The sequence below is a fragment of the Camellia sinensis genome, chromosome 8 (genome assembly GCF_055761805.1).
Source record: "Camellia sinensis isolate YWXY chromosome 8, ASM5576180v1, whole genome shotgun sequence".
NCBI classification, from domain to species: Eukaryota; Viridiplantae; Streptophyta; class Magnoliopsida; order Ericales; family Theaceae; genus Camellia; species Camellia sinensis.
The window spans coordinates 160,298,250-160,322,214 of record NC_138968.1 but is presented as its reverse complement, the minus strand read 5'-3'; the positions used below and the strand labels follow the sequence as shown (position 1 = coordinate 160,322,214).

At 41.0% G+C, this 23,965-nt stretch overlaps 1 protein-coding gene across 1 annotated transcript; it reads left to right on the top strand.

Annotated features, from left to right (window-relative positions):
- The first annotated feature begins 4,044 nt into the window (after window positions 1–4,044).
- LOC145798227 (uncharacterized) lies at window positions 4,045–4,704 on the top strand. The gene has a single exon (XM_082885728.1). It carries the CDS (start codon window positions 4,045–4,047, stop codon window positions 4,702–4,704), a length of 660 nt encoding a protein of 219 aa, XP_082741854.1.
- The last annotated feature ends 19,261 nt before the right edge of the window (window positions 4,705–23,965 follow it).

The following is a 23,965-nucleotide window of genomic DNA, read 5'->3' as shown; positions in this document are numbered from 1 at the left end:
ATATTATACAAAAAATCAATCACTACCTATTATATATAAGATAAACAATGACAAATGTAAGAGAATAATTAAAAGCCTAAATATATATATATATATTAATCAAGCCAAATAGATAATGACCACATTTATTATTATTATTTTCAAACAGTATATAGATAGAGACACACAAACAAAACGGTTGAGTAATAACAGCTGAATAGAATAGCATAGGTCTTACAATTTCAACAAATCAATAACATGTTCTTCATCTTCCCTATTCTCTCTCTCTATCTCTTGTTCCTGCATCTTCCCTCTTCTCTCTCTATCTCTCTTTCTCCATTTTCAATTTTTTTTTTTTTGTGTTTTTTCGAAAGAAGCAATTTAAAACCGTTACGTAACGGTGCGTAACAGGCCGTTACGGCACCATTACGATCGCTATAGCAGCCGCTACGGCCGATACACCTGTGAATCTCAATCACACTGCAAAAGCGGCCGTAACGGGTGGCGGTAACTACCACAACCGTTACGTAACGGCGTTACGTAACGGTTGCGGCCGCTTTTTAAAACATTGGAAGGGACCCACCCAACAAAAAATCTAAACTAGTGTTTTTGTTTTTTTTGTTTTTAATAATAAGAAAGTGAAGAGTAAAAACAAAAAAAGAAAATAAAATTGAATGATGGAAGTACAAGACTAACTTGCACAACATAATACATGAATCACCTGAATTTTTATCACTTTAAAATTATTTTTCTTAATCTTCACTTTTAAAAATTCTCCTTTTTTTTTATATTTTTATTTTAATAATCAAATAGGTTCGAATTATTGTGTTTGATTTTACTATTAGACCCAAAACATCAGCTACTGTAAATTAGCTGGACTTACAATTTTCAAACATCCATGAACACTTTCATTTTCCGAATAGCATCACTAATTAAACCTTTGAATTTGAAGATGCCAAAGTTATTTAAATGCATGTGGCAATTTGACATTTTAAAATTTAACATCTCTAATTTTAAGAGGACTCTATCATGTGTGTCAAATTTATTATTTTATTAAATTCATCTTATTCTTTTTAAAAGTTAAAAATATTGCCTATTGCGAGCCTCATTTCATAGAACCATAAAAAAATGGAGACATGGTGTTTTATGCATGTGAAAATTTGGCATTCCAAGTTTAATGTCAAATATTATATGAAATTATAAGGTTATTAGGTGCATATTTTAGTAAGTTGAAAATTGAAAATAAAAAGTAAAAGTTAAAAGCATATATTTTTTTATTTTTCAATTATTATTATTATTATTATTATTATTATTATTATTATTATTATTTTTAATATTTAAACCATGCATGCCTCATAAGGAGTAAACAATAGTTTCATCAAACATAGTTACATATCTTCAAATAAAAAAAAAAATTATAAACAATTTCATAAGCTGGGCTAAATAGTTTATATGATAATTCAATTGGAGGGCAAAATGACTTCAATTTTTACAGTTCAAAATGCTATGTGAAATCTAACAGATTGGAGATGTATTAAGGCCTCATTTGTTAACCTTCAATTTTAGTTAAAAAGTTAAAAAATCACTATAAATTGTCACATCACTCTCTTTATTTTTCTGTATATCTTTTCGTAAAAAATTAAAAAATTATTAAAATAATATGTTCCCAAACATGGCTCGATAAAAGTCAAAATGTAAACCTATGAAAAGAAAATATTTTTAAAAAATGAATTTCATTAACAAATCATATAAATCTTATTTTATCACTCCGGTATGGGAAATTCTGCATTCCTTTTTAAGTGATCAACTTCGGTGTTGATAATTAGGTTGAGATTCACTAGTGAGGCAAAAATTGAATCTAATGTCGTGTTTGATTAAGGGATTTGAGAATGGATTTGAAAAGAAAAAAAAAAAAAAAGTGAAATGTGAATAAAATATATTTATATTTTACATAATTTCACACACTTTTCCTCTTTCTATTTTCAAATATCTTCCTAAACCTCCCAACTAAATAGCGAAATTTAATGTCGAGTTTGATGTCAAATATTATATGACATTATAAGGCTATTAGGAGCATATTTTAGAAGTTGAAAATTAAAATTTAAAAGTATAAATAAAAAGTATCTCTCTTGTTATTTTTCAATAGGGCAAATTACAAACACCCTCCTCGAGGTTTGGTGAAAATACAGATTCCTCCCGGAGGTTTGAGAAAATACATCCCACTATCCAAGGTTTATATTATCATAACAAATTGTCTCTTGGGATTTTTATTTTTATACAGATTTCCCTTTACTTTTTCCTAATTTGTTATGAAAATTTGACCTTCAGGGGACAATTTGTAATTTTTCAAATCTCAAAAAAAAATTTGTATTTTTATTAAACCTCGAGGGGTATTTGTAATTTGCCCTTTTCAATAACTATTACTACTCTAAAATTCGTGGTATGCACGTGATTAAAAAAAAGACTAATAATTTATTTAAAATTAGATAACAATTTTAACTTTAAAGAGTTTATAAAAGTTGTTTCGAAGAGTGCGAGATAGGCAATTATTTGTACAATCTTATTCTCTATTTCTCTTTATTTTAATATTTTAGTAAAAAAGTTAAATTTGAAAGAAAATTAAAATTTTAGAGGAAGAAATAGAGGTAATTTTGGTTGTGGTGAAAAATTGATATTGTAATTTTAATAGATTTTAGTTGTGGTGGGAATTTGACATGGTGGCAGTGGTGAATTTAGGGGCAACGTAGGATCAAAATTCGTTAAGCAAATAAGTGAGATGAGTCTTAAAATTTTAATTTGTTTTGTTTTCATTGTCATTAAATTTCATATTTTTTTAGTTTTTAGTATTTAGAAGGATAAGTGAAAAATATTAATGACATTATTAGTAAAAATAATGGGCATCCAAGAGGGCTCAGCCCCAACCCACAGGTTTGGGCCTAGCTCATAGCTCAGCTATTAAAGTTTAGTAACTTTGAGAAATCAATGCTGGGCTAGGACTAATAGCATTCAAGCACTTATCAAAAGAGAACCTAGCCACGTAAGCAGATAAAGATCCTGTAAAGTTATTGGACCCGTACATCAGTCATTTATTGAGACCCTCATAGCATTAAATGCAATAACCCTTTTCCCGCCGAAAGAGGCAGACTCACCATGAACTATGTCAATTAGGCTATAGACTTTTAGCCAACAAGATAGCTTGGAATAGACAAGAAAATGATGAACAAAGGACATAAGGAAGTTTTCGAGATACGTCGAGGTTAAGTTCTCTTACCCCCTTTTTCTCTTATTCTCATTCTCTAAGAAAAACCAATATGTCCTAACTTAACTTGATCGTCGGAGTGTCCTTTGGGAGACTATCTCCTCCTTTGGACCTTTGTGCAGGCACGCTTCGAGGACCCCGAGGCTAGTAGACAGATTGGAAGTGTGGATCAATCCGACCCATCCTTCATTGAAGTCAACCGCGTTATCAGTTGGCGCCGTCTGTAGGAACTTGTCTCTGGTCGACAGTTGTGTTCATTGTCACTGGAGGAAACTCCGCTACCACCCATCTCCTACTCCAGGGTGGATGGTCACGACAAGGTCCATGACTTCACAACAAAATGCTGGCAACCCTGAAGCCAAACCTTCCAACCCAAATAACCCACCTCCATATTTCGCAAAGCTCACCAACACCATCAACCGGCTGACAGAGCAAAACCAAGCCCTGATTAACGCTATGCTCCAGTGCGACTTACCTATCTCGCCTCCACCGCCACAAATAATTCCCCTGAACCCGGAACAAACCCACAACCATCATCAATTTCCACCACATATGTCCTAAGGAATATTTCCACCCTTCGTCCCGCAGCCTCATTTGTCAAATCTTGACGATCTGCGCGCCCTTTCCCCAGGCTCACAGCCTTGCCAAAAGGGACCACCACTTTTCCATAAGCACCCCCTCCAAACCATGCTACCGTCCATTAAGGTGAGACTAGCAATGTTCAGCCCCCGCTTCATGCTTGTGGAGATAATGCCCCCGTTTGGGATGAAGAACTATGGGCCATGAAGATTTAGCTACAAGGAGTCATGCAGAACTTGCAGCGCAAACCTTCCTCAGCCGTCAACTCCCATTTTTCCGCTTCCATCAGGGATAAAGCTTTGCCGCCTAGGTTCAAAATGCCATTGATTGACATATTCGATGGTACAATTAATCCAGTCGACCACATGGAAGCATATCGCACCCTTATGATCCTCCACGCCTTTCCAAATGAGATCATGTGTCGTGCTTTCCCCATCATATTGAAGGGATCGGCACGACTCTGGTTTAGCCAGCTTCCCCCAAACTCCGTCACTTTCTTTCACCAGCTCAGCAAATCCTTCTTGAGCCATTTCATCGGTGCCCAGTGGCAACGACACCCGGCGACCCAACTCCTAAACATTCGGCAAACCGAGGGGGAATCGCTCCGCAGCTTTGTCACCCGCTTTAACACAGAGGCCCTACAGGTGGAGGAAAACAATGACAAGGTCATCCTCACTGCCTTCTTGGCTAGTTTGTGCCTGCCAGACTTTCGCTTTTCCTTCTCCAAAAACCCCCTGATGGCAATGGCCACTCTTCTCGCCAAAGCCCAGAAATACATGAATGTCGAAGACTCTCTGGCTGCTCGCCAAGATTCCACATCTAAAACCTCACAACCTAGGGAAAAGAGAAAAGAACCTGAGCCCAAGCACTCACAATATACCCACTGAACCTCCTAATATATAGACCGACCTCCACACTCGGACCAGCCACCCCTTACTCGACCACCTGGATGGTTCGAACAGTACACGCCTCTCAACTCACCTATGGAGCAAGTCTTGCACCAGATCCAACATGACTATAACCTTAAATAGCCCCAACCATCAAAATCTCCCTTGCCGACCGGCCGAGGCCAAGTAAAATTTGCCATGGTTGCCATCAATTACTTCACAAAATGGGTGAAAGCCGAGCCCCTGGCCAAGATTACCGAGCGGAATACCACCAGGTTTATTTGGCAATCTATTGTTTGTTGCTTCGGGATTCCTCAGGCCATCGTCTCCAACAATAGCAAGCAGTTAAACAATGCCAAATTTAGAGAACTCTGCAGCGAGCTCAACATTAAAACCTGTTTTTCTTCCCCTGCCGGCCTCCAAGCTAACAGCCAGGTAGAAGTCACCAACCACTCTCTGTTGAAAATTATCAAGACCAAGTTGGAGGCCGCCAAGAGACTCTAGGTAGATGAACTACCCAACGTACTCTGGGCCTATTGGATGACAACCAAAACCCCCACCGGGAGATCCCTTTTCGCTTAACATACGGCGCAGAGGCGGTCATCCCCGTGGAAGTTGGCCTACTTACCCTCAGGCTCACTCTAATCGATCCACAAATGAATGAAGAATCACAAAGGGTCGACTTGGACCTCATCGAAGAACTGTGGGAAACAGTAGTAGTCCGATTGGCCTCGTACCAGCAGAAAATGCGGCAGCATTATAATTGCCGTGTCCAACCCAAAGAATTCGCCGTGGGAGACTTAGTCCTGCGAGAAGCCACTTTTGCTACCAAAAACCTGACTGAAGGAAAGCTCGCAGCTAAGTGGGAAGGCCCTTACATCGTCAAATCCAGACCATGCCCAGATACTTACCGTCTGCAAGATATGGAAGGCAAAGACCTCCTTCACCCATGGAATGCTAAGCACTTGAAGTGGTATTTCCAGTAAAATGGAGTTTTCCCCAATTGTTTTGACTGCACTGCTCGGTTCACCTATTTATTTCTTTTTGTCATTTTAATCCAATGTACACGCTTTTAGCAGCACCTCTGCATATCAATGACATTGTTATTCCCTCTTTATTATTGGTGTTGAACAAATCGCACAGAACTAAGCCTAAAGAGCTCAGCCAGGCTAAGCCTTTCAAGTCTCAGCAGAACTAAGCCTCACGAGCTCAGCCAGACTGAGCTTAGCAAGCCTTATCCAAACTGAGCCCTCCAAGTCTCAGCAAGACTGAGCCTCATGAGCTTAGCCAGACTGAGCCTAGCAAGCCTTAGCCAGATTAAGCTCTTAGAGCCTCAGACAGATTGAGCCTAACAAGCCTCAGCCAAGCTAAGCCCTTCAAGTCTCAGCAAGACTGAGTCTCACGAGCTCAGCCAGACTGAGCCTAGCAAGCCTCAGCCAGACTGAATCTCATGAGCTCAGCCAGACTGAGCCTAGCAATCCTCAGCTAGACTAAACCCTTCAAGTCTTAGTAAGACTGAGCCTCACGAGTTCAGCCAGACTGAGCCAGAGTGCGCCTAAGAAGCTCAGCCAGACTGACCCAAGCAAACCTCAATTAAGCCACACTCAAAATTAAGTCTGCCATGTATATCACAGTCCCTTAAAAAAAAAACAAACAAACAAACAAGAAAAATAGTTCATTTTTACAAAAAACAAAACAAAAACAATTTATTACTCCACCAACTAACAGTACAAGCCTTTATAATTTGACACCAAACTTCGTACACAATTTACAAATTCTTTACAAGAACACAAGTTAAATGTTTACAAAAGCAAATTACAACTAAACAAAATCTGTATGACTATTTGACAACGTGGCTATGTGTTCACTCCTCTCCACCACTATCTCTTTTTTCCCACTGGACGCTAAGTTTTCTTCCTCAATACCCTCGTCCAGGGGGGTTTGCTCGATATCTCCCTCTCTTGGCTTCAAGAGCTTGGCGTCGATGTATGGGAAGAGCTCAGCCGCCTTCCGTTGACAACTCATCCACCCGCTATCCCAATACATACTTAGCTCATGCTTATAATAGTCTGACCGTTAAAAGCTCTCGATTATTTCTCCTTTGGTGTGCCCCTCCACCAGTTCGGTACCACTCGCGTTTGACGGCCGAGCACCACATTCCCCCTCTTTAGCTAAGCTCATCGCCACGGCTGCGTCAACTGCTATTTGAAACTCAGCGGATAGCTTAAACTGTTCCACCGCAGCCATGCACAGATCTGGGTAAGCAACCCTCTCCGATGCCATTATCTTGGCTAACTCTGCTGACTTGGCCTTTTCTTCCTCCAAGGCCCTCGCCAACTCTGTTGCCCGTACGTACGCCTCTTTCTTCTCCTTCTGAGACGTTTCACGCAGCTTTTCATTGTTGACTAAGGCTTCTTCCAATCTCTCATTTGCTGTCTCACAAGCCGCCTGGCTTTCTTGGGCTCATCTTTGCTCTGCAGCTAACTCTGCTACCTTCTTGTCTAACGGCGCCTCAGTCTCTGCCAGCTGCGCCTTGGCTTCCTCATTCCCTCCTTTAGCTCGTTCTGCTACGAAGCCCTTAACTACTGCCAACACCTTTATCTTCTTGGTCTTTTGCGCATGCTCTAACCTTTGATAACAAGCGTTTCACGCCGCTTTCTGCCAGCGCACACACTTCCCATTCGCCTTCCCCAACTCTGCCTAGCATTTTCCTAACTACGCTTTAAGTGGGTCTATCTCCATCTTTGCTCCCATGATCTTCCCTACCAACGCGGCTGCCATTGTCAACGATTCCATTTGGGCCGAACATAATGCTCTAATCAGGTCAGCCTTCCCAAACCTAGAGACGTCCTTAACTACTGCATCTTCTATCGTTCTCAGCAAGCGTTCTACTGTCATTCGCGTATTGCTCAACACGTTGGCTGGTCCCTCCTCCCCTGTTGACGACAACCCAACTATTGCTCCTAAATGGCACGCAGCTATTCTAATGACTCTGGCCATCACGCTCAGTTGGGAGGGGCTTTCCTCCCTGACCTTCCTCTCTATCACACTCTCTTTCTGTCCCCTTTCCCCTTGCGCCAGAACATTGCCAATCTGTTCCTCTCCCTACTCTTCCTTCGCCCTTTGCACTTTCACCATCTCTACAATCGGAGGCTCAGACTCTTTCTCAACCACCATATCTGGCCTGGACCCCACTTCGACCACGTCGCTCACTATCGTCTTTGTCTCTCTGCTTTTATTTCGAGCGGCATCTCTCTCTCTACCCTTTGTCCCTATCTTTCTCTTCTTCCTTAACACTTTCTTCACCTTCACCTTACTCATCTCCTTCAACGGGTCCACTGGTGCTTTTAATGGCTCAAAAGTACTTAGGTCCTTACCCAGGAGTGTATTCTCGGCTTGAAATCTGTATGGCAGCCCCATAGATTGAGATAGCATGTGTGCGCCTCAATTCTGGATACTGAACCAACCTAGTCTGTCATCTCGTTGGAGAATAGGAAAAGTTGTGAATACGATCAGGAAGAAAAGCAGCATCCGTGGCTTCTACATGTAGAGGTTACCTCTTGTCAGCATTTCAGGAACTTTATACTGTGAGTTGAAGGTAAGAGTTAGAAGATCACAAGAGGAGATCCCTATCAGAGTAGAGCGGTTCATCGCCACTCGTCCCATGAGGTGTTTGCTAAAGCACCGTTTTGTTTGTTTATTGCATTTCCCTAAACATCATGCACTACATTGCTTGTAACATGTATCATATCATCGCACTTATTGCATTTATTTGCATCTTGTGTTATCTTGTATCGTTTATCCTTTTACACTGAGCAACGTTTAGGATCGTTGTCCTCCGAGGCTTTCTTAGGATGCGTGGAACGCACTCCTGAAGACTTTTCTCAGGACCTCTTCTCACGATTTCTGCATGGTTAGAGTGTTCCTTTCCTCACATGATTTCAGCGTGTTTGGCATTTTTCTCAGGATTGCGTGGAACGCGCCCCTAAGTAGTTATTTTCGGACCTTTTCTCACTATTTCAGTGTGGTTAGAGTGTCCATTTCCTCACACGATTTTAGCGTGTTTGAAATTTATCTCAGGTTGCATAGAACGCGCCCCTGAGTAGTTGTTTTCGGACCTCTTCTCACGATTTCAGCGTTGTTAGAGTGTTCCTTTCCTCACACAATTCCAGCGTATTTGGAATTTATCTCAGGTTGCGTGGAACGAGCCCCTGATTGATTTTCTCAGGACCTCTTCTCACGATTTCTGCATGGTTAGATTGTTCCTTTCCTCACACGATTTCAGCGTGTTTGGAATTTATCTCAAGTTGCGTGGAATACGCCCCTGAATGATTTTCTCAGGACCACTTCTCACGATTTCACTGTGGTTTGAATGTCCCCTTCCTCACACGATTTCAACGTGTTTGGAATTTATCTCAAGACACTTGGAATGCGCCCCTAGATGGTTTTCTCAAGACCTCTTCTCACGATTTCAACGTGGTTTGAGTGTCCCATTCCTTACACGATTTTAGCGCGTTTGAGATTTGTTCTTCCTCCTCTCAAGATTCCAGCATGGTTGGAGTATGTCACCCTATTCATCTACTACATTGTCCATTGCATTCATTACATCATACTGTTTTATCATCATGCATCCTTTCCATGTTAAGCTTAGTTCGACATGTGCTCATACCTTTCCCTCGTTGAAGCATAGCTCTGCATGTGTACGCGCCTATTTCACTAAGAAAATTGTTGTCTAAGGGTTTTGGCACATTTTTTGTGTTAAACGTGGTCTGTTTTGTGTCCATACCTTTTCTAGGTGGAGATGCGGTTTGGCTTGTGTCCCTTATTCACTGCATCCATTGTATCGTACTTTGTTTTGTTGCATTCAACATTCAGGATCACGATCTTTTCTTAGCAGATTCCTCACTTATATCATACCACCTAATTACTTGTATTCTTCCTGCGAAACACATAGTTTTTCATGTGCATACACCTATTCCACTAAGAGAATTGTGGTTTGAGGGTTCCGACACATTTTCTATGTTATACATAATTTGATGTTGCATCTCCATCCCTTTATAGTATTTGTGTGTTTTTGCACTACTTGTGGTTTGATGATATAATTACGTTACATATCATTTACATTGTTTTGTTATATAGTGTATCATTTTGCATTCTGTTCCTGAACTATGCTGGTTTGATTCCTTACAAAGGGATACGTAGGCAACCCTCGGGTTCAACCAACTGCATTTGCATTTTGTTTATTTGTTCAAGTCTTCGGTCTTGTCAAAAATGGGTCGTCTCTGGACTTTGACATTCACTCATGTCAATTCATAACTTCGAACTCTGTCAAAGAGGGGCAACTGTAGACACCTCATTTTTGACCGCCCTTAAGACTTGGGCGCCACTAATTGCTTACTTGATAGTGAAGGCTATGCTATGCAAATGTTTGACAAGGAGAGCGTCAAATCCCAACCTTACACCCCATTTTTGGACCAAAACTATTTTGACCAAAATGATTTTAGACCTTAAAACCCTCTCTTTTAAAATATTTTTGAAAAAATGTTTCTACGATGTTCCGAGGCTCGCATTTCGTTAAAAATTGTACTTTTCGGTAAACCGAGCAAGGACAAAGCGGAAATAAATGAAAGAGAGGTGAACTCTTTGAAAAATCTTTCAAAACACTTTATTTAGGGGTTTGGAGTTGAAGAAAAGAGGAGAGAAGGGAAGAAAACTAGCTGAAGAGAAGTTAGGTATGAATCTGGTTAAGCCGAAACTGAGCAGTCTTCACTAAAAGAGGCACATATTTTTGCACACTTAGAATTTTGATGTGATTCTACCACCATTGGAAAGAAGACTTCCGGGGCTTCAATTTAGACACAAGAATGACCTACAAAGGAGTCCGGATGAAGGAGATATGCCCATTTGAAATCGAGCCTGAAAAGTAGATTTTTGTGGTAGGCCATGGATGTGGCCTACCGGCCAAGAGTGAGGTTTATCAGCCATCAATGGTGGCCGTCAGCCACTAGTGATGGCCGGCCAACCACAGGTGTAAACAAAGCTCAGATTTTGTAGATATTTTCCTCCAGCTGTTTCACACTGCTCCAACTGTCTCTATTTCACATATTTTTTACCCGAGCTCTTGTATTTATATATATAGAGGCTGTGACACCCTGAACGTTTAATTAAATACCGCATAAATATTTATAGTTATATAATTGTATTTATAGTTATATAATTGTGGGTGTATGTGATAACATATTACTAAGGTGCCGTTTGGTAACACTTACGTTTTCAGTTTTCTGTTTATATTTACAAAAATTTAAAAAACTCAAATAAAAACTTGTTTGGTAAAATTTTTGATTTATAAATCAATGGTCTCAGTTTATAAATTTGGCCAAAAAATGAAAACACAAAAAATGTGTTTTCGTCTTGAGTTTTGAGTTTTTTTTTTTTTTTTTTTATCACCCAATACTAGCCACCACCCGCTACCATTTTCCACCACCGTCTTCTGGCACCACCACCACCACTCAACACCCACCTGTCACCACGAGCCACCAGCCACCACCACCAGCCACCACCCACCTGTCACCCACTCGTCGCCGCCGCCACCACCACCACCCACCACCCACTCACTACCACCTACCACCCGCTACCATCACCCACCCACCCACTACCACCACCACCACCTATCACCCGCCATCCACCACCTACTTGCCACCACCACCCACCACCTGCCACCTGCCACCACCACTGCCACAACCACCCACTTGCTACCACCTACCACCTGCCACCGTCACCCACCCACCCACCACCCACCCGCCACCACCCGCCATCCGTCACCTACCTGCCACAACCACCAACCACCACCACCACCACCACCACCCACCACCCGCCACCGTCACCCACCTACCCACCACCCACCACCCGCCACCGTCACCCATCTACCCACCACCACCACCCACCCGCCACCCACCTACCACCACCACCCGCCGCCACCACCATCACCACCCACTCACTACCACCGGCCACCGGCCACTGTCACCCACCCACCCACAACCACTACCACCCACCCGCCACCCACCACCACCACCCACCCACTACCCACCATCCGCTACCCACTTGCCACCACCACCCACCACCTGCCACCACCACTGCCACAACCACCCACTTGCTACTACCGTCACCTACCCACTCACCCGCCCGCCACCACCCGCCATCTACCACCTACCTGTCGCCACCACCAACCACCACCACCACCACCACCACCACCCACTCGCTACCACCCACCACCCGCCACCGTCACCCACCCACCCACCACTACCACCACCCACCCGCCATCCGCCACCTACTTGCTACCACCACCATCACCACTCACTCGCTACCACCCACCACCCGCCACCGTCATCCACCCACCGACCCACTACCACCACCCGCCACCTACCCGACACCTACTTGCCACCACCACCAACCACCCGTCACCACCACTACCACCACCCACTCGCTACCACCCACCACCCACCACCGTCACCCACCCACCCACCACCACCACCACCACCCACCCGCTACCACCCCCTACCAGCCGCTATTCGCCACCCACCTACCACCACCACCACCACCACCCACTCGCTACCACCCGCCACCCACTTGCCACCACCACCACCCACTCGCTACCACCCACCACCCGCCATCGTCACCCACCCACCCACCACCACTACCACCCACCCGCTACCACCCCCCACCACCCGCCATCGGCCATTCGCCACCCACTTGCCACCACCACCCTCAACCTCCCGCCGCCACCACCACCACCACCACCACCGACTCGCTACCACCCGCCACCGTCACCCACCCACCCACCACCACCACCACCACCCACCGGCCACCACCCACCGCCACCAGCTACCCACCGCCCACCATCACCACTTTCCACCACCGTCTTCCACCGCCACTTGCCACCATTTGCCATTTCTTACTCTTTTTTATATTTTAAATTTTTTTTAAACATTTTGTCAATTACCAAACGCGTTTGTAGTTTATGTTATTCTAAAAATAAACAAAAAATAAACAAAAACCAGTTTATAAAATTTTTGTAAATATAAACTGAAAACGTAAACGTTACCGAACACACCCTAAATAATTGATGATAAATATAAAATCTAAGTTAGCACTGGGACATATGGGGTTAATTCGGCATTTTTATTTAGGGCCAAGTTAACGGAAATATGAAATTCTAGTACTAGTTGGATCAAATTAAAGTTAAAGATGGTAAATAAATAAATAATAATAATAACAATAATGATAAAATAATATATGGAATAAGACTAATAATAATGGCAATAATAAAATGAATAAGTTATCTGTGCTAGGTAAATTAGTTTGTCATTATGGTTATCAAATATATAACAAGGAAATTTATGAAGATAAATTAAATACCAATTTTATTTAAGGTATATTAGTTGCTTAGATGTATCAAATAGAAACAAACAAGGGCCATCATTTACCTAGATTACAATCTTGCCAGATTATCAAAAACAGATCAAGCATCATTAATTAATTAGATTACGAATCTACCGAAATGAGAAACGGAGAGCCACCTGGACACTTAGACCCGGATAGAGGGAGTGAGTCATCACTTGGAGCCTTAGGATGTTGAGTCATCACTTGAACTTTTTATAAATAGGGGAGGAGAGGAAGTGCTGGACGTGAAGGAGAAAACAAAAAAAAAAAGAAAGGAAAAAAAAACCGAAGGAGAGATACGTAAGTGAGAGTAAGGTATTTATAGTGGAGAAGTTCTGATAGTAAAGTAAGGGTTATAATTAAGGTGAGTTATATTATACCTTGATTTATCATTATATATTTTACGAATATTTTGAGGTACCATAACTTATTTTATACAAGTTATATTTATTAAGTTATATAAATAAAAGTTATGATTATAAATATTTCAGTTACGTTGGTTACTTTCTAAACCCTATTCACTTAAAAGGAAACTCATGGATATGTTTGTTTAAATTTTAGTATATATTTGACTATAACCTTATAAACAATTATGTCTTGTAAGTATCACCACGGGAGTCCCACGCCTTGGGGGACTTAAATAACCACTGGCCTCTGTTTGACCACTTTGTGGTTCTCTGTTTGTCATGGATCTATTGACCTCTGTTCTGACTGTCACTTTTGTGACCTCTGTTCTGTTCTGTTTTATACAGTGGTTATGATTATTTATTTACATGATTTTCTGTATTCTGCCACTTTAAATGAATTGTCATTTTAAATAAAAATATGCAAATATTTTAGCCTAACTAATTATCCATGGTTGTTTTACACTCTTGGCATAATATTTCTCACTCTGCTGTGTGCTTATAGCTGTTACCCTTTCAGGTGACGAGATGTAAGGGAAACCCATAACCCCACAAAATGGAACCTGCACATGGACCGATGTTGAATCACTATTTTATCTTTCTTTTTTTTTTTATATATATTTTTGCTTCCTTTTGTTTCTATTCGGGCCTGGTCACTGAATAATAAAATAATGAAAGCCCTAGAAATGTATTTCCTCTTTCTTAAATAGTAAAATTTCTATTTACTTTATTTTCGCTAGCGCAGCTTAATTTGCTTCGAATAAGAATAAGTTAGTAAGTTGTAATTCCAACCCTAACCCCCTGGGGTTGGGTCGTGACAAAGGTGGTATCACAGCAACGGTTCAAAAAAATAATTTTTTTTTAATAAAACTATATAGCTAAGAAAATATAGTAAAATAAAAATAAAATAAAATAGAATAATAATAGCTATTTACCTGCACCGTTAGTCTTTCCTGTGTAAAATCTCACATTTATTCTGGTGTTGTAGAGATGTCAGAGATTTACCTTGATGATGCTTTTTGGTATGACCTCCTGGCCATCAATTTAGATGAAATCTTAGACGAACACCCTGCCCCCGCCCCCGCCCCCGCCTCACCTGAGGGTTGGGGAGATTCTGAGGAAATAGTTAGGGGATTGCACCCAGGCCTTGGCCGGTTGATGGGTCGGCCAATTTATATCTAGGTTAACCCTACCGACGTCCCACACTTATTATGGAGGCACAGCCTTGTCCATACACGCAGACGTTTTCTCGGACCATCTCGCGTCCTTGGCGTCGCCCCAGGTCACGACCGCCCGCATTATATTATAGGTCCTCTACCCCCAGAGTTTGCAGCCAGGAGGGGGAACGTGTACCCTGAGGATTATATTTTCACTACAGTCCCTAACCCACTGGAGATCATTAATATTCAAAATGTTGACTTTGATAATGATCTGTCATATGTTGGAACACCTAGCTGGATTGTCGACCGAGCATTTGTGGGTCAAATACGGTCTATCCCCATTTTCACGGTCCAGGTAGCATGGATGTGTTTTGGTGTAGTCCAGTTGGGGTGGGAGTTTGAGCTTTTTATGCAGCACTATTTCCTCTGGTTTTTCGGCCCATTTGACCCACCACTCTAGATCTAGGTAGTAGAAAATCTTTTGTATGCTAATCCTGATGTGTTCTAATCCTTTTTTGTTGACTTTTGTTTTTGTTTGCCGTAGGGGTGGGACACTAACATATTCTGACTAATGTAATATGAATTGTAAAAAAATAAAAATATGTAATGTTGGTATTTCACTATATATACATATATATATATATGTTGCGTTGAGAATATAATGCCTCGTTTATTACTTTGTAGAATGGCTAATAATGGTAATGGAAGTGAGTCATCAATTAGTGGCACTGAATCAATGGAAAGAGTAATGGAAAGAGCGATTACTAGCTTTCTGCAAGCCTTGCAAACTAATATCAACAATGGGATGCCGGAACGGCGAGAAGGGCCAGTTACCATAAAACAGTTCCAGGATCTGAAACCCACCACATTTATTGGCGGCCCAAACCCAATGGTAGCAGACGCTTGGGTTAAAGACATGGAAAAGATTTTTCGTGCCCTACCCTACACCGAGAGACAAAAGGTAACTTTCGCCACTTTCGCTTTCAAAGACAATGCACAGGAATGGTGGCTTCTCACTCTGGCCAAAGAAGAAATTACGACTTGGGCGAGATTCTTGGAAGTATTCTACGAAAAATACTTTCCAGATTCATTGCGGGAACAGAAGGCATCGAATTCATACATCTTAAGCAAGGAACCATGACGGTGGCCGAATATGAGAGCAAGTTCACACAACTCGCTCAGTTTGCAACATACGTCATCCTCACCGAAACTCGAAAAGCAAGAAAATTTGAAGCAGGATTGAATGCTGGAATTAAAGACAGGCTTGAAGTCTTGAAATTGCCAACTTATGCAAAAGTGGTGGACCGGGCGTACATAGCAGAAAAGGGTATTAAAGCCTCACGTTCCGGAGAACCAAGCTACAAGAAGCGATTCTGGAAAAGGGATAACAGAAGACCCGATGTTGCACCTCATAAAAAGGTGAGCATGGGCACAACCAGCTCAGGCCACCAAGGTCCGACCAACCCCCGAGGTGGCACTATTCCAACTTGCCCCACTTGTGGGAGGGCTCATTGGGGACAATGCCATCGGGACACGGGAGCATGTTTTAGATGCGGACAGTTGGCCACTTGCTAAGGGATTGTCCAAAGATGGTTAACCCTACAGCCAGCCCCTTTGGCCCAGTCAAGAGAACCGCGGTACCGGGAGGAGAAAAGAAGGATCAAAACCGCCAAGGTCGGGCTTTCGCCTTGGTACCTGGAAAACAGGAAGTTATCGAAAATGTTGTGTCAGGTACACTTTCTGTCTGTGGTCTTTTAGCTCATATCCTTATTGACTCTGGGTCAACTCATTCTTTTGTTGCACCACACTTTGCTGCCAAGTTGACATCAACACTCGAACCATTAGGATATACATTATCTGTGTCTTTTCCTTCTGGTAAGTCTGCCTGTAGTACTGATGTGTACAGATCTTGTGTTGTGTTCCTAAAAGGCAAAACCTTATATGTAGACTTGATTCCCCTCCGTATTGGAAACTTTGATATAATCTTAGGTATGGATTGGCTGGCTGCCAACCACGCCTCTATCGACTGTAAAGCCAAAAAGGTCTCCCTCAAGTTACCAAACCAACCCGAACTTGTCTTTGATGGGGCTGAAGTTTCTAACCCTTCCTATATTATATCCTCTATGGCAGCCCAACGACTTCTAGGAAGGGTTGTGGTAGTTACATTTGTTATGTGATTGATACACAAAAAGAGGCCCCCACCGTTAATGCAATTCCTGTAGTTCGAGAATTTTCGAATGTCTTTCTTGAAGATCTACCCGGTATTCCAGTTGATCAGGAGATCGAATTCACCATTGAAATCCAATCTGATACGCAGCCTATATCAAAAGCTCCTTACCGCATGTTGATGACAGAATTGAAAGAGCTGAAGACTCAACTCTAGGAACTCTTGGACAAAGGTTTCATTCGGCCTAGTACCTCACCCTAGGGAGCTCCAGTATTGTTCGTGAAGAAAAAGGATGGCACGATGAGATTATGCATCGATTACCGGGAGCTGAACAAGGTTACCATCAAGAATCGATATCCTCTGCCGCGAATCGATGACTTGTTCTATCAACTTCAAGGTGCGCAAGTATTTTCCAAAATTGACTTACATTCTGGCTATCATCAGCTAAAAGTTAAAATGGAAAGCATTGAAAGACTGCCTTCAGAACCCGTTACGGGCACTACGAATTTCTTGTCATGCCTTTTGGCGTCACAAACGCCCCAGCAGCCTTCATGGACCTCATGAACAGAGTGTTCAAACCCTATCTTGATGAGTTCGTTATCGTCTCTATTGACGACATCCTCATATACTCCAAATCACCAGAAGCCCATGAGCAGCACTTGTAAATGGTTCTACAAGCGTTACGTGATCATAAACTTTATGCCAAGTTGAAGAAATGCGAATTCTGGATCACTAGTGTACACTTTCTCGGTCACGTCATTAGTAAAGATGGCATCGCGGTTGACCCCCAAAAAGTTGCAGCAATCGTGGACGGACCACAACCTACTAATGTGTCGAAAATCCGAAGTTTCTTGGGTCTGGCTGGCTATTATCGACGCTTGGTGCAAGATTTCTCAAAAATAGCATCGCCCTTGACCCAGCTAACTCAGAAGAACACACCCTTTGAATGGACTGATAAACAGGAGCGTTACTTTCAAGAATTGAAAGGCCGACTTGTGTTAGCCCTTATACTAGCACTCCCTACCAAAGCAGATGGGTTCGTAATCTATAGTGATGCCTCATATAATGGGTTGGGTTGCACTCTCATGAAAGACGGAAAAGTCATTGCTTATGCGTCACGACAATTAAAGACTCACTAGAATAACTACCCGACTCACGATTTGGAATTAGCTGCGGTGATCTTTGCTCTCAAAATCTGGCGTCATTATCTCTACGGTATAACTTGCAAGATTTATACTGACCACAAGAGTCTAAAATACCTATTCACACAGAAAGAACTGAATATGAAGCAATGGCGGTGGTTAGAATTTATAAAAGACTACGATATAGAGATCCATCATCATCCGGGCAAAGCTAACGTGGTGGCAAACGCACTAAGCCAAAAGACGACGAGAAGTTTGGCGTGTACTCTCATTTCCCGCAAGATCAATGGGTTACTCGCCAATGTAACCGTGGTGCCTATATTGATTGAAGAAATTAAAATGCGCTAATAGAAAGATAAACTTTTGAAGAAAAAGTACGAGGAACAAGGAAACACACCTGATCTTGATTTCATTATAAGCAATGGGATACTGAAATTTCGGAATCGAATTTGCATACCCGACATCCCAGAACTCAAGAAGAAGATACTGGAGAAAGCTCATAACTCGAGAGTTGTAGTCCACCCTGGCAACACAAAGATGTACCATGATCTGAAGGAATACTACTGGTGGATCGGACTGAAAAGAGATATAGCAAGCCATGTTTCCAAATGTCTGCATTGTCAGCGTGTTAAAGCAAAACATCAAAGACCTGCAGGACTGTTGCAACCACTCCCCATTCCTGAATGGAAATGGGAACACATTACTATGGACTTCGTGGTCGGGCTACCACAGTCATTTTCGAAGAATGATGCAATATGGGTCATAGTAGACCGATTGACAAAGTCAGCACATTTTCTACCAATCAAAATCATGTACCCTCTGAATAAGTTTGCCACTTTATATATCAAGGAGATTATACGGTTGCATGGTATCCCAGTATCAATCGTGTTTGACTGAGACCCTCGTTTCGTGTTTCACTTCTGGAATAGATTGCAAGAAGCTTTGGAAACTGCACTGAAGTTCAGCACGGCCTATCATCCACAAACCGATGGGCAATCCGAAAGAACAATCCAGACGTTGGAAGACATGTTACGTATATGCGTGTTGGACCTCAAAGGTAACTGGGATGAGCACTTACCTTTGGTGGAATTCGCCTATAACAACAGCTATCAGGCAAGCATTGGAATGGCGCTGTACGAAGCCCTGTGTGGAAAGAGATGTCGATCACCTCTGTGCTGGACAGAGGTTGGGGACAGGAAATTGTTAGGCCCCGAAATCGTGCAAGTCACAAGTGAGAAAATCCAACTAATCCAACAGCGGATTCGCACTGCTCAGAGCCGCTAAAAAAGTTATGCGGATACTCGGAGACGAGACTTGGAATTTCAAGTAGGGGATCATGTGTTTCTCAAAATCTCACCAACAAGAGGAGTGATCCGATTCGGAAAGCGCGGAAAGCTAAACCCACGTTACATCGGGCCATTCGAGATACTGGAAAGAATTGGTCCTGTAGCCTATCGCCTTGCACTACCTCCTGAGTTATCTAATATCCACAACGTGTTTCACGTTTCAATGCTCCGACGGTATCTCCGAGATCCAGAACATGTCATCGACTATGAGAACTCGGAAGTTCGAGAAAATCTCTCTTACGAAGAACAACCAGTGCAGATTCTCGATCGTCGTAATCAAGTTCTCTGAAACAAGACCATACCGCTGGTAAAGGTCTTATGGCGAAATCATCACATCGAAGAAGCTACGTGGGAAACAGAAAGTCAAATGCGAGCCAAATACCCACACGTCTTCGAAAGTTAAGGTACGCCAAGTTTGGGGACAAACTCCTATTTAGAAGGGGAGAAATGTGATACCCTGAACGTTTAATGAAATACCGCATAAATATTTATAGTTATATAATTGTGGGTGTATGTGATAACATATTACTAAATAATTGATGATAAATATAAAATCTAAGTTAGCACTGGGACATATGGGGTTAACTAGGCATTTTTATTTAGGGCCAAATTAACAGAAATATGAAATTCTAGTACTAGTTGGATCAAATTAAAGTTAAAGATAGTAAATAAATAAATAATAATAACAACAATAATGATAAAATAATATATGGAATAAGACTAATAATAATGGTAATAATAAAATGAATAAGTTATTTGTGCTAGGTAAATTAGTTTGTCATTATGGTTATCAAATATATAACGAGGAAATTTGTTAAGATAAATTAAATACCAATTTTATTTAAGGTATATTAGTTGCTTAGATGTATCAAATAGAAATAAATCAAGGGCCATCATTTACCTAGATTACAATCTTGCCAGATTATCAAAAACAGATCAAGCATCATTAATTAATTAGATTACGAATCTACTGAAATGAGAAACGGAGAGCCACCTGGACACCTAGACCCGGATAGAGGGAGTGAGTCATCACTTGGAGCCTTAGGATGTTAAGTCATCACTTGGAGCCTTAGGATGTTAAGTCATCACTTGAACTGTTTATAAATAGGGGAGGAGAGGAAGTGCTGGACGTAAAGGAGAAAACAAAAAAAAAGAAAGGAAAAAAAACCCGAAGGAGAGATACGTAAGTAAGAGTAAGGTATTTATAGTGGAGAAGTTCTGATAGTAAAGTAAGGCTAAGGGTTATAATTAAGGTGAGTTATATTATATCTTGATTTACCATTATATGTTTTACGAATGTTTTGAGTTACCATAAATTATTTTATACAAGTTATATTTATTAAGTTATATAAATAAAAGTTATGATTATAAATATTTCAGTTATGTGGGTTACTTTCTAAACCCTATTTACTTAAAAGGAAACCCATGGATATGTTTGTTTAAATTTTAGTATATATTTGACTATAACCTTATAAACAATTATGTCTTATAAGTATCACTACGGGAGTCCCACGCCTTGGGAGACTTAAATAACCACTGGCCTCTGTTTGACCACTTTGTGGTCCTCTGTTTGTCATGGATCCATTGACCTCTGTTCTGATTGTCACTTCTGTGACCTCTGTTCTGTTCTGTTTTATACCGTGGTTATGATTATTTATTTACATGATTTTTTGTATTCTGCCACTTTAAATAAATTGTCATTTTAAATTAAAATATGCAAATATTTTAGCCTAACTAATTATCCATGGTTGTTTTACACTCTTGGCATAATATTTCTCACTCTGCTGTGCGCTTATAGCTGTTACCCTTTCAGGTGACGAGATGTAAGGGAAATCCATAACCCCACAAAATGAAACCTGCACATGGACCGATGTTGAATCACTATTTTATCTTTCTTTTTTTTTTTTTTATATTTTTGCTTCCTTTTGTTTCTATTCGGGGCTGGTCACTGAATAATAAAATAATGAAAGCCCTAGAAATGTATTTCCTCTTTCTTAAATAGTAAAATTTCTGTTTACTTTATTTTCGCTAGCATAGCTTAATTTGTTTCGAATAAGAATAAGTTAGTAAGTTGTGATTCCAACCCTAAGCCCCTGGGGTTGGATCGTGACAGAGGCCATTCTTTATTGTTTTCAAGGTTAAAAAAAGTTTAGGGAGCCTCTCTTTCTAAAATCCTCTCTCTCTCTCTCTCTTGAGCTTTTGTGCTTAGAAGCTTGCATACTTCAAACTTTAACCTATCAACCCTTACTCAAAGTGGTTCATCTTGGGCTGAGGTTTCTTGAAGCTCTCTTGGAACTCCTTAAGTGGGTTTTGGCTTGAATTGTGGCCTAGAATCGCTCTTCTCTTCAAAAGGTATAACCTTTACCCTTTAAGCTTGTTTTTCATATTTATTTTGCCATCTTTTTGTACTGTTTTGGGGCTGGTTTTGAACTGCCAAAATCTCTGTTTTTATGGGTTAAAAGTGTTGGTTTGAGGCTATTTTGAGTCAAGGGCTTGTCCACCCTTCTTGCTCATTTGCTTGTTAAGCTTTTGTGCCATTATTCATCACTTTAAAATCAATTTTTTTGGGCCTTTTTACCACTGATTTTCAGAGGTTTTCAAAGGCTAAAAATGTTGTTCTGAGGCCCCAAAAATAGAGGGGTTGACCACTCCTCTTCATGCTTGTTTACTAGTTCAAAAGCTCCATGTTTTAGTTTATTGTCTTAGCTTGTTTTAGCATGTTTTCCAACTGATTTTGGGCTATAAAAACTCTATATTTTTGGGCTGAAGCTTGGGTCTTAAGGTCATTAAAGGTTGAGGGGTTAATAGCCTTTCTTTGTACCTTGTTTTGGAGACCTTTGCCCTTGTGTTTCCCACCATTGCATCATCTTTTTCAGAGCTTTAACCACTGAATTTCAGAGATTTTTCAGTAGTAAAAACCTTGTTTTGAAGTCTAAAATTGGAGGGGTTAGCTTCCCCTCCTTGTGTCTTGTTTGCATGCCTAGATAGTTTCACATGTTAGCATGTTTTTCTAGCTTAATTTAGCTTGAGTCCAGTATGTTTTTGCCTCTAAAATAACCTATTTTGGCTCTATTTTGGGCCGGTTAGTTCAGTTGAGGCTTGTATTATATAGTTGTAGTGTTAATTCCTTCACTAGTTTGATGTTTTAATGTTTTAATCATCATTCTTTTGAGTTGATAACATGTTTTAGTGTTGTTTTGCACGTAATTTCAGTACTTTAATCTCCGCAACCTCCCTCTTTTGTTCCACTCTTTTATTTGCTTTTGAGAGTAGTTTCAAGTTTGGGATCCTTTAAGCTTGAGATTGAGTTAATTGCTTAATGGTTTAATCCTCTTTGAGGGTTCATTATCAACGGCATGAACTCCCTCTTGCTTTAAATCATCCATTGGTTGACACTTCTTTCCATTAGAGGACACTCACTTTTGGACTAATCAATTAAAGAATGGATTGGTAATCTAAAATGAGTAAACAAAAATGAACAAGTAAAAGAGGCAAGCTAAACATCTTTTATGTTGCATTGCATGTGTTCGGATCGAACGTTAATTTGAACACAAGGAAAACGATAAAATGTGCCATTTTCCTTGGTCACCGTCACCCTTGATCATGTATGATAGGGTGATGGTTGTTTTAGTCTTGTTTATGCATTCATTAAGCTTGTACAAGCTTGGTTCCTTAGCCATCATGCATGGAAAATGCTTGGTTGATGGTTTGAGGGCCAAGAGCTACACTCTCTTGCCCTTGTGTGATGATAAGAAGGGTAGCAGTACATACATTCCTTGAGAATACACTACTTTATCTCTGTTTGCTCTCTATTGAAGCAAAAAAGGAAATTCAGGGAAGGGGTAGCCGACCGGCCACCAATGGTAGCCGATCGGCCATCAATGAACAAAACTGCTCAGTGTGATAAAAATGAGAGCAGAGGTGTTTTGGGAATTGGCAGCACTGTTGGTGTTCAAATGTGTGCAAGCAGAGGCGTTCAATGGCAAGACGGTGGCTTTTCGGGTGGAGAAACCGAGCATACATGCATCCCTCGCTTACCGAGGCCATTTAATTGCTTTGTTTAGTTAATTAGTGATAGCTAATTTGCTTGCTTTGTAATTAGTTAGTTAAAGTGTTTAGCTAATTAATTTATTCTGTAATATTTAATTAGCTTAGAATAAGTTAGTTAAATAGTTTCATTTTGTAATAGTTAGCTTAATGAGCGTAACTAGTTAGCTTATTCATTTGGAACCCCCTTCGCGAGGGCATAATGTTGTAATAAGTGTGCGCGTGTGTGTATGTCTTCCAACCTCACGTCTTTCTCCCTTTTATTTAATCGCTTTTGATGGTTAGATTAAGGACATGTTTTCAATTAGCATACATTATGCTTGCATGTTTGCATCCATTCATTTGTCTTGCATGCACCAAGGCTCGGTGCATCATTCAAACTGCATCGTTATGTCAATATCTTCTTTGAATACGTGTTTAACAGCATGTTGTTCAAATCGATCCATATGCCATGATTAGTAGCCGAGCCTATTAATTGTGTATTGCATTTGTTGCATTAGACACTTAACATAGTTAGGATCATGTATCTTTCTAACTAGTTTTTTATTTTGGCTTG

Excerpts from the sequence above, each read along its gene's own strand:
- LOC145798227 (XM_082885728.1), top strand. The coding sequence starts at position 4,045 with ATGCAGAACTTGCAGCGCAAACCTTCCTCAGCCGTCAACTCCCATTTT.